The 17927-nt window shown below is 41.8% G+C and overlaps 1 protein-coding gene across 2 annotated transcripts in view; it reads right to left on the minus strand.

The window, feature by feature from the left end:
* The window catches only part of Lrp12 (LDL receptor related protein 12), a 75024-nt gene that overhangs the window by 12346 nt on the left and 44751 nt on the right, over positions 1–17927 (minus strand). For both annotated transcript variants that reach the window (XM_057792462.1, XM_057792461.1), the window contains one exon: positions 630–765. In XM_057792462.1, coding sequence (XP_057648445.1) covers positions 630–765 — 136 coding nt within the window. The remainder of the gene's footprint in view (positions 1–629; positions 766–17927) is intronic.

Raw genomic sequence — 17927 nt, forward strand, 5'->3', positions numbered from 1 at the left:
GGAATACACCCAATGTTAGCTTCTGGTCTCAACATGTGCAAACATGGGTAAACACACCTGCAACACATGCAATTACACACCAAAGAAAGCAAAAAAAAATGAAGATGTGTTCAATAGCATGTTTAGTTATATAAGGACACGCATGTCCACCGACAATTGTACTGCAACTTCTTTAAAGAAGAGGAGACAATGGACGAGGCTGAAGTCATGGCTTGGATCTTGGAGCTGATTGGTGGGTTCTATTTGTCTACACACTGCTAAAGGTCACTCTCGATCCTAACAAGCTATTTAGCAATTTCTGCTTTTGTTAAGAAGCAGTTACAATAGCTGGGTGTAGTGGATTATACTTTATATGATGTGTTTATCCTGGATTCAGAAGAGGGAATCCAGCACTCTGGAGGCTGAGGCCACAGGAGTTCCAGATCAGCATATTTGCTATGAGCAACAGAAACCTGAAAATGCTGAAAACCAGGTTAGTTAGGTCATTGTCTTACTCTTTAAATGATAACCATAACTTATTTTATGTTCTGCAAAATATTTTTATATTGCTGTACCTTTGACAATGATATTTGGAAACCGCATTTACATTTCTAAATAAAAGACCAACCATGTGAAAGGATCAGAATTACCTTATAGTAATGATTTCCCCTGGGTTTGCCCGTATGAGCCAGCTACAGTTGATCTTGGCGGGGTACTCAGAAGGCCAGCCCGGGCTCGTGATTATTCCGCTCGGGGCTCGAATTTGTTCTGGAGTCTCTCCACAAGCTGGAAGACAGCCAAAGCGACCTTAGCTAATCACTACATCCTAACAAAAAGACAGTATCTCTTTAAAAAAACAAAAGCAAAACCCAAACACTTCAGATGTGAAATCACATGCAGGAAGACGTGGTTCGGCTCAGAAAGCCTCTATTCCACTCTGGTATTTTATTTCCTTCCCCTTTAGAAAAAGAACCTTATCCTTACTTACTGGCAGGCAAGGAAAATCTCCAATTAGATCACTCGGGCATCAGAATTTTTAGGTTTAAGTGCAGATATCAATCAATTCCCCCATCGATCTTTTCTCACGTTTATCTTTTAAATTCATTTTACTGTGAGCTACCAAATGTTGAATATCTATTCAGTAAATGTACTTAGATCTTTAGGATCATCAAGCTGTTTTCAGTGAGCTTTAGATAACCATAAATATGGAACTGCAGTGTTTGATGAAGTAGGCCACTGGATACAGACGGTAAGATATTAAAACACTGCAAACTGTCCCTGCGCCACTGCATTAATACTCTCCGCATAATCACAGGGCTGTGGTCTGAAGGAGAATGACTCTACAGATGCACCAGGACCCCAGTATACACACACACACACACACACACACACAGACACACACACACACACAGAAAGACTGTTTTCCTATGAGCCGTTTCTACTGATGTGTTTACATCTGTAGGTGAGGAGTCTTAGTTGCATCCTCACAAACAGACAATTTCCCATCACAGATGCACTCAACAAGAAAGATTCCTTGTGTGCTCTCTCTCTCTCTCTCTCTCTCTCTCTCTCTCTCTCTCTCTGTGTGTGTGTGTAAAATCCTTCCTTTTAAATAGAGGTTGATGCCCACTTAATTTAGGCCAAGGATGGACAGGAAATAAAATGCAGTTAAAGAAATGTCATCAACGGTGTTCAAAATAAAGCAAGCCAAACTGCTTACAGTCAATCCTTTTTTTTGCTCTTTCTTTTATTGATTTTATTGAGCTATACATTTTTATCTGCTTCCCTCCCTTCCTTCCCCCTCCCCTTCTACCCTCTCTCTCATGATCCCCATGTTCCCAATTTACTCATGAGATCTTGTCTTTTTCTACTTCCCATGTAGATTAGACAGTAAATTCTTGTGTCTACTGAACAACTCACTGTCTGCAGAAAACCCACATCGATGTTTTAAAGTCTGTCCTACTGCAGAGCAAAGACTCAAACCTAAGAGGGAACTAGACTGCACTGGCCAAGAGTCAGATCAAGATCTCAGGACATGGAGATTCACAGCCCAGAATACAGGGCACAAACACCAAGGGCTCTGCCTTCATGCCCAGTCACAATCAAGGCCACTGTTACTCACTGATTATTTATTAACTGGCTGCCATCGCTAGTTTCATTACTAGTAAACTCTTTGAGCTGGGCATGGTGGAGAGCTCCTCCATTCCCAGCACTTGGGAAGCAGAGGCAAGAAGATCAGTGTCTGAGGTAATCTCTGACTACACCAGAGAGTAAATTCCCTCCCTTACAAGAAAAAAGATTGATTTTAAGGAATGATGGCTCCGAGAAAGACTTGATTTCTTCGGGTGTAATTCTCTTATAAAGATTTATTGAAATAACACACTGCTTTGTCTCTGCTTCATGACAGCTGCCACGATCTCACGGGAAAAGTCTAAGGCCTTATTCTGGTCACTTTTACCTAGTAGATTATCCGCAGCATAAAACCGCCAACTTTTAAATAAACACTGGACTAACTCTAGGGAAAGCTAGAAAGATTATTATTTTTCGTTTTTTTTTTTTTTAAATTAGGTTTTAAGAAAAAAAAATCCAAGTGCATGAGAAACCAATAGGTGGTGCTCACATACCAAAAAATAAAACTTCTGCGTGAACACAGGACATGTAACTGTGCATAAACACACACGAACACACATGAACATGTCTGAGCACACCTGGATACTCATGAACACTGTACACACCTCCACAGGGCTGAGACATGCCACCACAGACAGGAGTGGTTATTTTAAGACTTACTACACTTACATTTCTATCTGTATTCTTAGTGACATTATTTTAAGGTATACCTCATTCCTCTTAGTAAGTACAGAACTAAATTATAGTATCGAAGATTTTCCTTGAACTCATTTTAGATATTCTGACTTTGTTTTGCACATCTACAGCATGCTAGAATCTGGCTTTCTGCGGCAGAGGCTTTAAAAGAGCCTTCAGGTGATCTACAGACTCATTAAAACTGTATGCTAATGAGATTCCACGGAAATACACACATCACTGTACAAACTTTAAGTCAGGATTAAAATATCAATTTCAAATACTCACTATTCGTTATGGTGATCCCCGCCACTTTAGTCAGTTCACCCAAATGCACTGTATTGGTTGGGTGTGTAAATAAACTCTGGCACAACCATAACATAACCTCCCATAGCTGTGAAAGAATGCTTTAAACTGCAGAAACAAACTATTCAAATCCGTCTTTTTGGTTTCAATTAAGAGTCTGTCTGTACCACACAGGCAATGGCTCTCATCTGCATTACTGGCTTGGCTGCAGTATAACCCAGTCACACTTAGTTTTAATTTCTCCATGTTGACGACTCCCAGCATCTCCATCAGCCCACTTGCCCTCATCACGCTCATCTGAGGTGCATTCCCAGAAGCTACCCAGGATCATCAGGGCGTTTCTTTCTTTCCTTGCTTTGCAGTCATTTGATCTACTGAAGTCAGACTCCCGTACTAACCTTGGTCATAGAAACGACACACACACCACTCACTTGGTCCCCAGTTCCCAAGATCTCTCTAGAGACCCTGGCATTGCCTTTTTTTTTGGTTTTTTGAGACAGGGTTTCTCTGTGGTTTTGGAGCCTGTCCTGGAACTAGCTCTTGTAGACCAGGCTGGTCTCGAACTCACAGAGATCTGCCTGCCTCTGCCTCCCGAGTGCTGGGATTAAAGGCGTGCGCCACCACCGCCCAGCTGGCATTGCCTTTTTTGCTTCGTGTTAGGGTCCACTACCTTGACTGGCTTGCACACGTCTTCTGGTGTTCCCCTGCCCTCAACTGCCCTGTAGGTTTTCTGGGATTGGTCCCCCTTCCCAGCCACTCTGATCAGGCAGTGCTCATACAGAGCCCCCTTCTTTTCACTCTCGGTACACCCCGCACTCTTACAGGCTCAGCTACAATCCACAGGTCAGGGCTTAAACTCTCTAGCCAGGGACTCTGCACGGTCAAATGTTCACTGGCCATTCCAAGCTCAAATTCAACATGGTCAGAACTATGTGTTCCCAAGTCCTCTTTATGCTATATTCAACATCTTCACTGGCTCCAGCACCATTTGGTGAAGAGAAAGGCAGGTGAGTAAAACGGAAACTCATTTCGAGACTGTCACAGGTCACCTCAGACATTCAAAAACAAGATTTGGTCATGAGAACTGGAAGTTTCAGTTGGGAGCCGAGCTTGCTTTCACTACCTGTCAGCAAAGCCCAGCCTTACAGTGTCTTTCAACCCCTATTCCTTTCATTATGCTAGCATGTTATAAACACCCCAACCCCTTTCATCCTAACACTTCAGCTCTAATGTTTAACCTCAACCGTAATTTGTAGTGGTTTACTGCGTTTAATGTGATCAAATTTAAGCTGCTATTTTCTTGCTTTTAAGCCATGAACAGCAAGCAAAGGGTGCTGAAGGTGGAAACACAATTATTTTGATAAAGGAATGGTCAATGAGTAATATCACACGTGACAAATCAGACTGGTGGACAGTAAAGCCTGGCCTGCTCCGGGGCCGGGCGTGGCTCAGCAGGAAGGAGGGCAGAGGTAGGCTAAGCTGTGCCCCAGAAGAAGAAAGTGCGACATACAGTGAGCGGCTGGGTGGAGGCCAGGGTGAGGACGTGCGGGACATACCTCAAACCTCTATTTATAACTCTTTAAAGAGCCCAATCATTTTAAAAGATGCTTACATGCATTGGTGTTTGCCTGGATTTATGTCTGTGTGAGGATGTCAGATCCCCTGGAGTAGAGTTAGAGACAGTTGTGAGCTGCCATGTAGGTGCTGGGAATTGAACCCGAGTCTTCTGGAAGAGCAGCCAGTGTGCTTAACCAATGAGCCAGCTTTCTAGCCCTACGTTTATAACTTTTTTTGTTTTAAAACAAAATGCTTGTATTTTTAGCTTGTTTAAACCTCACCTTTCTAGACTTTTCCAGAACTTCGAATTTATAGCATTCAATGTTAACCTTGTTTTCCTACATTCATTCAATCCATGCCTTCTCTATTGCTTATACAGAATTATTTTAGCTATGGTCTAGTTCATTCTTCAATCCATAAGAGTGTAATGGATTGACATACAATAAGAGTGTATGTAATTGGCAATGGGAGGAATTTTGTTAGGATAATGTAAAATTGTATGAAAAATTTCCTAGCATGCAAATCATCCGAAGTAGGAATTTTTAGTTAAGAAAAACTATTTTCAAGAAAAGCCTAGAAGCACCTTCCTTTATTACACGGAGTGGCTCCTTTGCAGACCTAGGTAGCTGCCCGCTTTCTTCTGGATGCTCATCTCAGGAAGTAGCAAAGCCAGCACATGTGTAGACCAAGCACCTTCCAGGAAGGATCTGTCTGAATCACACTTACTTGTTTTTGTTTTGATTGTACTGGTCTCTGTTTGAAACAAATGTCTTGCAGAGACAAGCATGAATCAGGCCTATACGGCTGCCCAGTACAGACCAATTCTAGGCACAAAAAGTCTTTGCTATTTGTCCACATTAGTATTCTGACTGGTATTTTATTTGTTCCCAATACCTGTACAGTAAAATACTTCTAAAAGATCAGTACGAACACCACTTCTTTCAAAAGTCCTGTTATTTTAGTGTGTGATTTGTAAGGCATGAGGTTTCCAAGAACACACACACGTACACACATGTACACACATATCAAAAATTGCTATATTAGTCTTTGTTCCTCTCTCTCTCTCTCTCTCTCTCTCTCTCTCTCTCTCTCTCTCTCTTTTGTTTTTGGAGACAGGGTTTCTCTGTGTAGCTTTGGAGCCTATCCTGGAACTCGCTCTATATAGCAGGCTGGCCTTGAACTCATCTTGTTTCTTAATTAGCAACATCAAGTGTTTGTTCTTTGAACATAAACAACAACCGAAAAAAAAAAACCCCAAATTTATTTAATTTACTTTGGTGGGCACCTTTAGACATAAACAAAATTCATGCATGAATGATGACACACATCTACAGCTTTTATAAATTCTTCATTAACTGTAGGAGTAGAACCCTGCCCCCACATCAAATGGCTTTTAATTGTTCATTAAAAAGACAGCAAGTTGCTGAGGTGGTGCTGTTTGCAACTGGAAGGTGAAGGCAGGAAGACTGAGACACTGAAGTCTACTTAGACTACATAGCAAGACCCAGCGCAGAAAACTAAACCAAACAAAGAAGAAACAACAACAAGAGGGAAATGAAGTCAGCTTCCAGCTCGGGTAACACCGTCTTTGCGGGCACACGGGGACCTGGTTAAGATCCCTCAGAGTCCATCATTTATTTACAGGGGATCTAGTGCCAGGACGTCTGCAATGACTTACAGAAAACAGTGACACATGTCCAACCCTGGGGACGAAGTTCACCAAAGGGTTTAACCAAAAACTGTTTCTATTTATCATGTATTCTTCTCCTCAGGAGAGAATCTGCTAAAGAATGAATAGGTGGAGAGGTCCTTTGATGGATTTATTAATAAGATTTTGCCATTATATTCCCAGTTTAAAATAAAGATATCGTTTGCATGAATTAAAAATTAAGCAAAACTAATACAAACCTAAGACTTCAAGTTTCTATTAATATTTCAATAATCTTACAGTAAAAACACAGAACTGTGGTTGTAAAAGTAGGATTAAAACTTACGGCCTATTTTTAAAAGCCATCAATTTAAAAGTGGAAGGCTTCAGATGACTTTTATTAAGATGAGGATGGGAGAGAAGAGATCATGTCAAAACCATGTCAAATAAATCCTTCAGTTTCAGAGTTCAACATTTTTAAAGCTTGGAGAAAAGAAGTTAGCAATGAAATTTATGATTGGACCTAAACTACTTGTAAAAGAAAATGTACAGTTTCCTGTTCAAAGGATGAAAAACTAGGTTTCATTTCAGAGCTGGCAAGAGTTGACACTTTATGACAATAAGTACTTGAGGTTAAGGGACAAATGAAGTGTACGTGGTTTGAGTTTTATAAAACTGACATACAAGTTAGTAAATCACACTCACTGACTACTAAACCTCACAAGACAAATATGAAGGGCACGAAAAAGAATTGGTATTTTCAAGGAAATAACAGATGAGGAAGGATGTATAATTATTAGCTGAATCTAAGAAACACAACAGTTATTGCAAGAAATATGTAATAAGGTGGCTGTGGTGGCGCACGCCTGTAATCCCAGCACAGGATTAATCAGGAGGCAGAGGCAGGCGGATCTCTGTGAGTTCAAGGACAGCCTGACCTACAAAGGTAGTTCCAGGATAGTCAGGGCTGTTACACAGAGAAATCCTGTCTTGGGGGAAAAATGTAATAAATACAGGGCTAAATGATGTCATATGTGTTTAAAGTAACTTAAAGCAAACAGCATACTTCAAGAAAGATACATAAATGTGGTATGTATTTTGTGTGCACTTCAAAATAATCTCCACAGGACAATTTGAGCACACCTTCCCCCATCTGTAGTCTTGGCTAGTGTTGATGAAATGAAGTCACAGCATTCATCTGGCTGGCTCAGCACGTGCTTTTCCTACATCTACTTACACATTAAAGAGAGAACGCCTTTGTTCTTATTGTAACTTCCCCTTTTCTCGACTTACATAGTTCAATAATACCATGTACTTAACTCCATGTGTAGGAAGAAAAAAGATAAGCCAACAAAGAAAACTTGTAAGAAAACACTAATAAGAAGGGGTCAATTCCAATAAAAGAGATGTATTTTGAAAAAAAAAAAAAAAACAAGCAAACAAAAAACAAAGGCTATCACTGGGGCTGAGGAGACAGTTCAGTTGGTAAAGTACTTGCTTTGTAAGCAGAAAGCCCCGAGTTCAATCTCTAGTGCCCCTGTGAAGACAGCAGGTGTGGTGGTGTGCAATCATTCAATCTCATCGCTGAGGAGGAGAGACATGCGTACCCGAGGCTCACTGCTGGCCAGTCAGTCTATCCTTCTTCACAGATCCTATCTCAGAAAGCCAAATACACAATGGTGGAGTGCTTAGTGGCCATATGCAATATAGCCCACCTAGGTTCAAGGAACATCATGGAAGAAGGATCAGAAAAACGGTAGAGGCCAGAGGCTGTGGAGAATTGCTGTGAAATCATGTCTTCTGAACATAATAGCTCATTCAGGAACTTGTGCCTGAATTAGACCTGCATACACTCAAGACAGTGGACATTCCAGCACAGGGAGGGGGAAGCTCATGAGACCTGGGCCCTAGGTGGTGAGGGCAGCTGGGAGAGGTGGACTTCTTTAAGGGTGTGGCTTCAAGTAGGTTGCCCATGTTGCAGCACATGGCCTCACACCGTGTGCATATGGGCTGTACTAACGACTCAGCAGGTGATTGGAAAAAGAGAAAAGGGTATGAAGTTGGGAGGGGTAAGCAGTAGGTTCTGGAAAGGGATGAAGACAGACAATAGCAGGTGGTAAGATTAAAATACACTGCACACACACACACACACACATATATATATATATATATATATATACACAATTTTCAAAGAATTAAATACTTTAAAAAAAAAAAGAACCCAAGTGGGTGGCTTCTGAGGATAGTAGGATGTCCTTTTGTATATATTGCTTTTATTGGTCGACGAATAAAGTTGTTTTGGCCAATGGCCTCGCAGAGTAAAGCGAGGCAGGAAATCCAAATAGAGAGAGGGTACACAAAGTCAAGGAGACACCATGTAGCTGCTGAAGGATGCCAGAACCTTACCAGTAAGAAACAGCCTAGTGACAACACACAGATTAATGGAATGGGCTAATTTAAGATGTAAGAGCTCACTAGGAGTATGCCTGAGCCATTGGTCAAATAGTGTTGTAATTAATATAGTTTTTTTGTGATTATTTGGGTCTAGCTGGCCAGGAAACAAAAGCGCAGTCTCCATTTACAAATGGCAACCAATGTGGGGCATGGATTCACATAAGACCTAAGAAAGGTTTTCTTTTCTTTTTCCTTTTTAAAGGGAGGGCTTCTAGACCCACAAAAACGGAAACCAATTGGAGTTTCTCAGCAGCTGCATTTTTTTTCTGATAGGCTCTGTTTGCTGGCTGCAGGTGGCATGAATGATTCTGGCTCTTTCGGGAAGTACTGTTACGGAGAATCTAAATGGGGTTTGTGAGGAGCGTGTTACAGACTTAACTGGTGACACAGACCCGCTGCATCCCTGGAGCTGGGGCAGTGAGCATGGCTCGCAGAGGCAGTGAACATACCTCCACCATGTTGGACTGGGTGGAATCAACAGGCAAAGCTGCAGCATTAATCATAGCAAAGCTGCTTAGCATTTTAAGAAGTGCTCCTGGTCAGAAAATGATTACAGATACACAATAAGACATATTCAGACAAAAATAAAAATAAAGACCTATGAATGGGTCACAGTGTTGGATTAATGTACATGGGCTTAGGAGAGAGAGAAGACTAAAGGAGTAAAAATACTAAAATGAATATTAAAAAGAGAGTAAAAAAAAGTAAGCCATATATAAAGATGGAATAGACACAGAATGTCTGGATTATGTATATTATTGTATTTTCTTTGAATTTTTTGATTGTGAATAAGCTAACTACAGAGAGACATTTTATTGTATGGATTGCAAAGCTAAACCAACATATATATTATAAAGGTATCTTGATTTCAAAATTTGAGTCTATGAATATGTTACTTTGGAAAAGAGGTTCTGCTTTTGTGTTCAGAGGATGGGAACCTGTGGATACCCTCCAGAATAATGTGGTTTGGTTTGATGGAACAAGACCCCCTGTAAGGTCTCCATGAACCCTAAAAATACTTTGTCCAATAAACAGCAAGTCAAAGTCAGTGAATGTGGAAAAAAAAGAACATATTGTTGAATAATTAGCATGAAAATCAGATACCTACTAACCCACTACCAATTTAGAACAGTAACAGTATGAAAAGTTAAAACTATAGTCCCTTTGAGAAGCCATAGGGCAACACACTACTGGAGAAGCTTCCAAAAACATATACATATATGAACGGAATTTAAATGGAGTCACCTTATAATGGGGGAGACAAATGCCCCAACTAGATATCTTAGGACACAAAGTAAATCCTCCAGTGCCAAGAACCAGCTATATCTTAGTGGGTTGCTTGCTGAAGGAATCCCATAGACTCCCCTAAACCTCATAGGCTACTGCCATGGAGTGTCACTGGGTATATAAACTACATACCAGAGCAGGCCCCAGGAGTAGCCAGTCACCGCAAAATGAACCCCACATTTATGTGTTTATCCTTCCTTCATCTGTTTTGATTTTTTTGGTATGTGTGTGTGTGTGTTCCATTTTGTTGTTGTTTGTTTTTTTGAGAGAGACAGAGAAAGAACAAGAAGTTGGTGGGTAGGAAAATGGGGAGATCCTAGGAGCTGGGGCAGAAAAATATGTTAAAAATTAAACTAAAATTTTTTTAAAAAGTTATAGTGGTTCCAGCTAGTTCCAGGACAGGAACCAAAAAGAGCTACGGAAAAACCCTGTCTCGAAAATCCAAAAACAACAACAACAACAACAACAAAACAACAAAAAAAGTTATAGTGGTAAGTTATTTGTGTTTTAATAAATAAAGTTTGCCTGAAGATCAGAGGACAATGCAGCCATACCAGCCAGACATACAGACCATGGAGTGGTGGCACACTTTTTATCCCAGGACTTGGGAGAGAGAGGCAGATGGATCTCTGTGAGTTCAAGGCCATCCTGGGCTATACAAGATAGAGTCTATCTAAAAGAGAAAGAGAGCTCACACAAAGGTGATCCCAGCACTTGGGATCACAGGCCTTTAATTCCAGCAATAGAAAGGTGGAGACAGGAGCGACAGGGCTGGGTGGAGAGAGGAATATAAAGGGGAAGAGACAGGAGCTCAGTGGAGTGTGGAGTCTGAGGATTCATGGAGACAGGATCTCGCCCCTTTGGTCAGAAGATTTGGTGGAGGTAAAAGGTCTAGAGGCTAGCTACTTTGTTTTTCTGATCTCCAGGTTGAACCCCAATATCTGTCTCTGGGTTTTATTACAGTTCACAGAGCTGCTCCAAGTCAAAAGTTCACAGCTCATAAGGCCCATGAAAGTCATCAGCATGAACAGTAAGAAGAGTTCAGCTGAGTTCTCATGGCTACAATAATGTTAAAGCCCAGGGAATAAGCGTGGTTACAGTTTCTGAAGAGTGAGCCCTATCTGCATAAAAACCGATCTAGGAATAGCAAGTAGCACTAAATTATCTTCAGAATTAATAATAAGCATCGCGCTTGCACCAAGTGTCTCTGCACTCTCCCAGCCTGTGGCCCGGCTGGGAAATTGGGGTTCTTTAGGAAGCAAGGAGACACTCTGACAGCAGACTATCCCTCCCTGTCTTCTTCCTGGCAGTCACGAGCGAGCAGATTCCTCTGTGAAATGCTTGTCTTGCCATACAGGCTCAACTCAACAGGTCCCAGTGACTATCAAAGGAAACTATGAGCCAAAATAATCTTTTCTATTTGTAAGATGACTGTCGCAGGTATTCTGTCACAGGGAGAGAGTGCTGACTAAGACAACATTCAAGAATCTACATTTGATGATAAAGAGAACGTATACACGGGTATGCATGGGTAAGATGCAGATGGCATGGGATAAAATAGCCATAAAAGGATTAAGTGGAAGCTGAGGAAGTGTTCTGGGTTCTTAAAACAATAACAAAAGAATAAAACATTCTTTTGAAGAGAAACAGAGAAGGAGAGAGCAGTTGAGGCTGGGAGAATAAAGAAGGGTGCAGCATTCTCAAAGATGTTAACAGAGAATGACACTCCATCTGGAAAGCAAACATGCTAAACCTATGAGCCCCTGAGAACACGGCAAATGAGCAGCTGTGCTGAATTTGCTGGAGTGAAAGCACTGGAGAGACCCTCTGTGAGGTGCCACGTCAGGAGGACGGCCCTCTGTGAGAAGGAAGGGGAGCCTGCAAAAGCTCCTGGATAGATGGGTTTCCAAGTCCAGTTCCCCTACCTTGTCACTTTGCCACACATACCTAGTACCTTCACTTGAGCCTCTGCTGTCTAGACTCCTGAAGTGAGTGTCTGATCACGTGGTGGACCCAGCAGAGCTCTGTCCTCATGGAAATGTCAACACTGAGGATGAGCAGTCCGAAGGGAAAAGAGGAGACTGAGTATGTGAAGTACTCCCTAAGGAGTGCTCCAAAAGTCATCCTTAATCCTCCATAAGAAGTCAGGAGTCGGCGGGGGCTGGAGAGATGCTTCCCATGCTGTTGGCTTGTGGCTGCCTTGACTTTTGCTCCAGAGGACTGAACACCTCTGAACATGGGAACCTGCACTCACACACAAATGCGCCTAATACACCATAATCTTTTAAAAGGGAAACCAGAACCGCTGAGAGTCTTTCAGTGGTTGCAGGTGGTTTAGAAGGCCTTGGTGTTCAATACCCATCCCCCACAGAAACCAAACACTTTCTTCAGTGGAAATGATTACTAGGGTTCTAGCAATGTTATTTAATAGTCTAAAGTGGGAAATCTTACACTGTAATCTACAGGTAAAATGAGCACAAGTGGGAAAATACAGGGCTCTGTCTCCCACAAGGCTCTCGTCACTCACACCAATGGTTAGCAATCCTGCACTCAGTGTTTCTAACACACACGGGTACTCTCCTGCATTGGCGCACACATGGAGGGATGGACACATCAACACCATCATTCCTGTCACTCTCAGTGGCATTCCTCAAGAACCATGCTATTCTGCCTGGACATCAGCTCTCATCAAAGCAGGTGATTTCATGGTGTCGTGAAGACCATTAGTGTTCCTGACAAAGAATAAGAAAACGTTACATGGTAGGAAAATCAGACACCCAATAGTCACAAGAGGCACAACACACTGAAGAGCTCTGGACATACGGCAAAATATGGTATGAGGAGAGCAACGAAGTTGAATATAATTACACTGTAAGAAATTAACCGTTCCCTAGGAGGTTTCTAAGTACTAGGAGTAATTCTGAAACTGCTGGCGAAGCATAAGACGAAAGGGGAAGACTCGCCTTTTTATTCAGGTTTTAAAGCCAGGAGGGCATTTTTTTCCCTGTGAAGGCATAAGAACTATTGTTACGGTACCTACATTTTTCTAATTTATACACTAGAGATTTAAATGCTGAGCAAGTGATTATTCCTCGTCCCCGAATGGGGAAAGCTATTCGTTTCTGGAGCTTATGATGACTTTCGGGGAAGCCTAGAAGAGAGCGGCAGGACGCAGTACTTGGCAAACAGTGGCCTTAGAGTTCATGATTTTTCGATCAGCTATGACACACTATTCATTCATATCTAAGCCACTGTGCCCTTTCTGAAGAGTAATAAACAAAAATGAATATAATAGTGCAGAAGGAGCGTGATTAAAAACTATCCCTCCTTTGCTCTGGACACCACGTTCTACCCGTGAGACTGAAGACCACAAGTCCCCTCATTATGCTGGGCCATTTCAGCAAGCTGGTAGTGAAACGTCCACTCACCACCTGCAGCTGGGTCTCGTAAGAGTCCCAGAGTCACTCATTTTACCAACAACAACAGATTCTTTTGGCTCACGCTTCTGGAATTATGGTCAAATGATGGCCTCACTACTCTAGGCCTTAGGTAAGAGGAGGAACGGGGTCCTACGATCACCACTGAGGGCGGGCTGCAGCTGCGGACCACAAGGCCTCCCACTGTCTTCCTCCACCTCCCGTATGCTCCACCACCTCCTTGGGCACTGTCTAGCGACCTAAGCCTTTAATGCATGTTCTCCACTGTGAGGAGCCCCACAAGAGGACCAACCTTCTGAAATGTCCAGACTAAAGTACCCATTACGTGGCTGGCTGTGTACAGCACTACACAGGAGATTTAGCACAATTAAAGTTAACTAATGAGCAACACACTTGGAAAAGTTATTCTCAAGTATAAGAGGAGAAGAGAAATCCTCCATATGTGAACGTGTTTGTTTTATGCCCACTCAGTGCCCTGGCCCTGTTGCTGGATGCACGCTGCACACCTCACGTCCGTCATCTAAGCATCACACCCTCTCAACGGCACTCCAGGGACTCACCCCACTGTTCTAACACTGTTCAATATGACAATGTAACATGAAAACACACATAATCTTATTAAAGCAGATATTTAATAGATAGTTGGGAATATACAAAACACGATTACATTACATATCAAAATAAAATACTTTATTGCATACTAAAATAGTAACAAGATGAAGTTACAAGCATAGAATATAAAAGATGGGGCATCTCCACTCCCTAAGGCTCACGGGGAGCTCCACCATGGCCTCTGGAGCGCTTCCTCCACAGGCTCTGGGAAGATGGGCAGCTTAGAGCAGTCTGTAGTAGTGGGCGCTGCCTTCCTCAAAAACGTGTCCTGCATCCCCACCCTCTTCCCTGTCCGAAGGAGTTTCCTGGGTTCTCATTAAGTTCTACTTCATATTCTCTATCAAAAAGAACACAGTAACTTCTCATGTCTTTATTTGAAACAGATAAAAGGCACTGGTCAAATGAAACCGTGAAATTCTTCTTGGTTGCTTCAGCAAAAGATCAAGGTACTTGATTGAAAAACTGTAAAACATTAAAACCCACAGGAAAGGTACAAAGACCACTGTTCTCTCGCGTAACTTTCTGTATTAAAATGAACCATACAGCACTATCAGATGATTGCCATTTAAGTTTTATTTTAGATTCCTTACTTACAAGTCTTTAGAATTAATATTTCATCAGACTAAATGTTCTTCAGTGAAACTGTAAAATTCTACATTATGATATTTAAAATTAAAGCAGTGGCTAAAAACATGTCACGTGACCATGATGCTGCATCCACCATAAGTCGTTAACTCATGTGCGAATCAACTGCTGTTCAGACAGTATTAGGTCCACACCCCAGCCCTTCTTTTAAGGCTACAACTGAAGCATCAGTTGTAAGTGGCTTTGGGATCAGCAGTGCGCTGGACCTCTAACCCTCCAAACAGGTAGCTAGAAAATGCAAATACACAACAAAGGGGGGTGATTTTGAAAGACTCAGTTCTGGCAATTAAAAAAATAATGCTTAAAAACTATTTGAAGTTCACACTTATTTAATAATATTTGAATGACAGAAATAAATAAAAAGGAAAGGAACATGACTGGTCCCGGTCTGGTGGAGGAAAGGATATGTGGGAGAAGCATGGGCAGAGGCAGCAGCATCTGGGGGAGTCCGGAGTGGACATGACCCTGGGCCGCGTGAGGAAGGGGCATGGGTAAAGAGAGGGGAGAGAGGGGGACAAGGTGCAGCAGCCAGGAGGCCCAAAGAATAGGCGAAAGAGGCAGGTAACCAAATAGCTGGATGATCTAGAGAAGGGTGACTGGGGGAAGGGCAGCCCAGCCCCAGGGCTGAAGAAGTTTTGGTAGGGAAAGGGGTATGCCACCCAGGAGGGCCCTGTGACAGGTACAGGCTAAGGGATGCCAGAGAAGTAGTGGCCAGCGTCTGCTTTGATATGTTAAATAGTTGACTAAGCCATTTGTCACAGGTTTTAAACCTAACAGTATCAGCAAGGATTAAAGAATTTTGGAAGCACTATTCTTTTATTAGCTATTATATGCTCGTTCTGCTTGATAAAAGATTTCATATCAAATGCAGAATAGATTTCAGATAAACTAACCTCATTTAGAACATTTGACTATTGATATTAAAAGGTAGGAACACAGAGCTGTCTCACTGTTGAATCGAATATGACATGCCAGTCCTAACATTAAAATTAAATGAAAAAACAAAACAAAAACCCTTTCAGCTGTAAAAGGATTAAGCTCCAAAATCTGTTCTAATTAACAATCAGAATTTAAAAAAGAGCATAGTTTTTGTCTAATTATAAAAAGAAGTCAATCTTACTCTTTTTGTTTACAACCTTACATTTCTAGGCTAGGAATCAAAAGGAGGAACAATTAATTTCTTCTTTAAGAAACAGAGCAGGGGAAGTAAAAGGTTAGGACTTGATAAAAATAGCACAAGGAAAAATATTAAGCAAGAAATGATGATCACACCTAATGTAAATGCTTACATATGCTGCGCCAGCTGCTGCAACCCCTTTTGATGCAGCAATTCTACCAGAATTTCAGACTGTGAGTACAGTCTTAGAATAAAAGCATAAGGCTCATATCAAAATGTATTACCTAATAATAGATACATCTTTTGCAGCACGATCCACGCTGGGGGAAATCACTGGACAAAGCCAGTGGTGTGCTCCAGACAGTAACTGCAAGCCCTGCACAGTGGGAACTTTGTGCATTCATAATGGACATAAACACAAAGAAAAATAACAAGTAGTCTATAAACTTTAAACTAAGATCCGTTATAATTCAAGTGTACGTGCAGGCCAGAAGAGGGCGCCAGATCCGACTAGAGATGGTTGGGAGTCACTGCGTGCTTGTGGGAGTTGAGCTCAGAACATCTGGAAGAGCAGTCAGTGTTCTTAACCCGAGTCATCCATTCAACCCATACGTGATTTTCTTTATTTAAAAAAAATAGTCAAAATATGGCGTCTTTATTTCATAGAAGGGGCCATGTTTTAGGTCAGGTTGATTATAACAAGTCCTTTGAACACAGTATACAAGTGTATTTGATTTTTAACGATGTTATTTTATTTAAACTAAATTTTACTCTAACTTATAATATTGACCTGAATCAAACAACTAATATTTGATTATTCTTTTCTTACTTTTGATTGCTTCTAAATCAGGGTGTTTTTCAAAAATCCTATTTATTCATTAATTGCACTTTCATTAAACTTTAAAAAAATGAAAAAGCAAAAAGATAAATAGTTCTAAATTAAAATATAAAAATATGATATTTAACACTTTTTATCATATTCAGTCACCAGACTTTATAATTTAATATCTCTTATATCAACTTGTAGTCATAAAATGAGCAAAGGACAAATTTATATCTCTTGCAAGTTTTCAGAGGAAGAAAATGACGGAAAGGAATAATCTGTTAGAAACAAATGCTGCATGCGTGGAGACCAAGACGGTACCACCAGCCACACATAGACTCCCTCTTTAGAATAGACTGATGCCCTGCCACTCTGGGCCAAGTCATACCCTCTTCACCAGACGCCATCTCTGGGCCTTCTGTAAATCTGGCTAATATGCTAATGACTCACCACAGGGTCTCTCACAGTAGGACACACCACAGGTGCCCTTCGCACATGCTCACTTCTCCCATTAGGTAGGTTCCTGGAGACCCATTCCCTACTCTGAGGGTCCCTGTTAACTGTAACCTGACAAAACCTACATCACCTGGAGACAGGCGGCTGGACCTGCCTGTAGGGCACGATCTACCTTAACTCCAGTGAGAAGAGTCACCTGAGCTGTGGGAGGGGCCGTGCTCTGGGCAGGGAACCTTGACTGTAAAAGGAGGCCAGCTGAGTACCCTTTACCCTTGGCCAGGCTGCCTCAAGCTCTCTGGCTGCTGCCATGGCTTCCTGTAATCCCCTGTTGTCAGTGGAGAAGTACCTAAGGCATTTACTCCCACTATTACGGGGCACGAGGTCCACATCAGTGCTTTATTGTAGCATAAAACAAAGTCACCACATACAGGGAGTAATGCACCCTGATTTGCCTGAGATGGTCCTGACTTTTCCTGTGGGAAATTTTTTTTTTTAAATCATTTTCAAAGCGTACTAACTGGATAAAGTAGAACCTAACTTAAAACCTTCAGTCGATTTACAGTGTGGACAGCTGGAACAGGGGCTGCAGAGCTAAACAGAGTAGAAAAACTTAAGGTGAAGGCTGAGGGCAGAGCGGGCAGCACCACAGACTCCCGAGCTTTGATTCTTCAAGGGAAAACATGCTCGCCTTAGAGTCCGCTCAGGAGAGACATCTCAGCCTGGGACCAGCACTGCAGGGACCTAATTCTGCTGGACACCAGGATTCCTGAAACCTCTACAGCATGTGTTTTGCTAATCTCC

This window comes from Chionomys nivalis, chromosome 17 (genome assembly GCF_950005125.1).
Source record: "Chionomys nivalis chromosome 17, mChiNiv1.1, whole genome shotgun sequence".
Taxonomy (NCBI): domain Eukaryota; kingdom Metazoa; phylum Chordata; class Mammalia; order Rodentia; family Cricetidae; genus Chionomys; species Chionomys nivalis.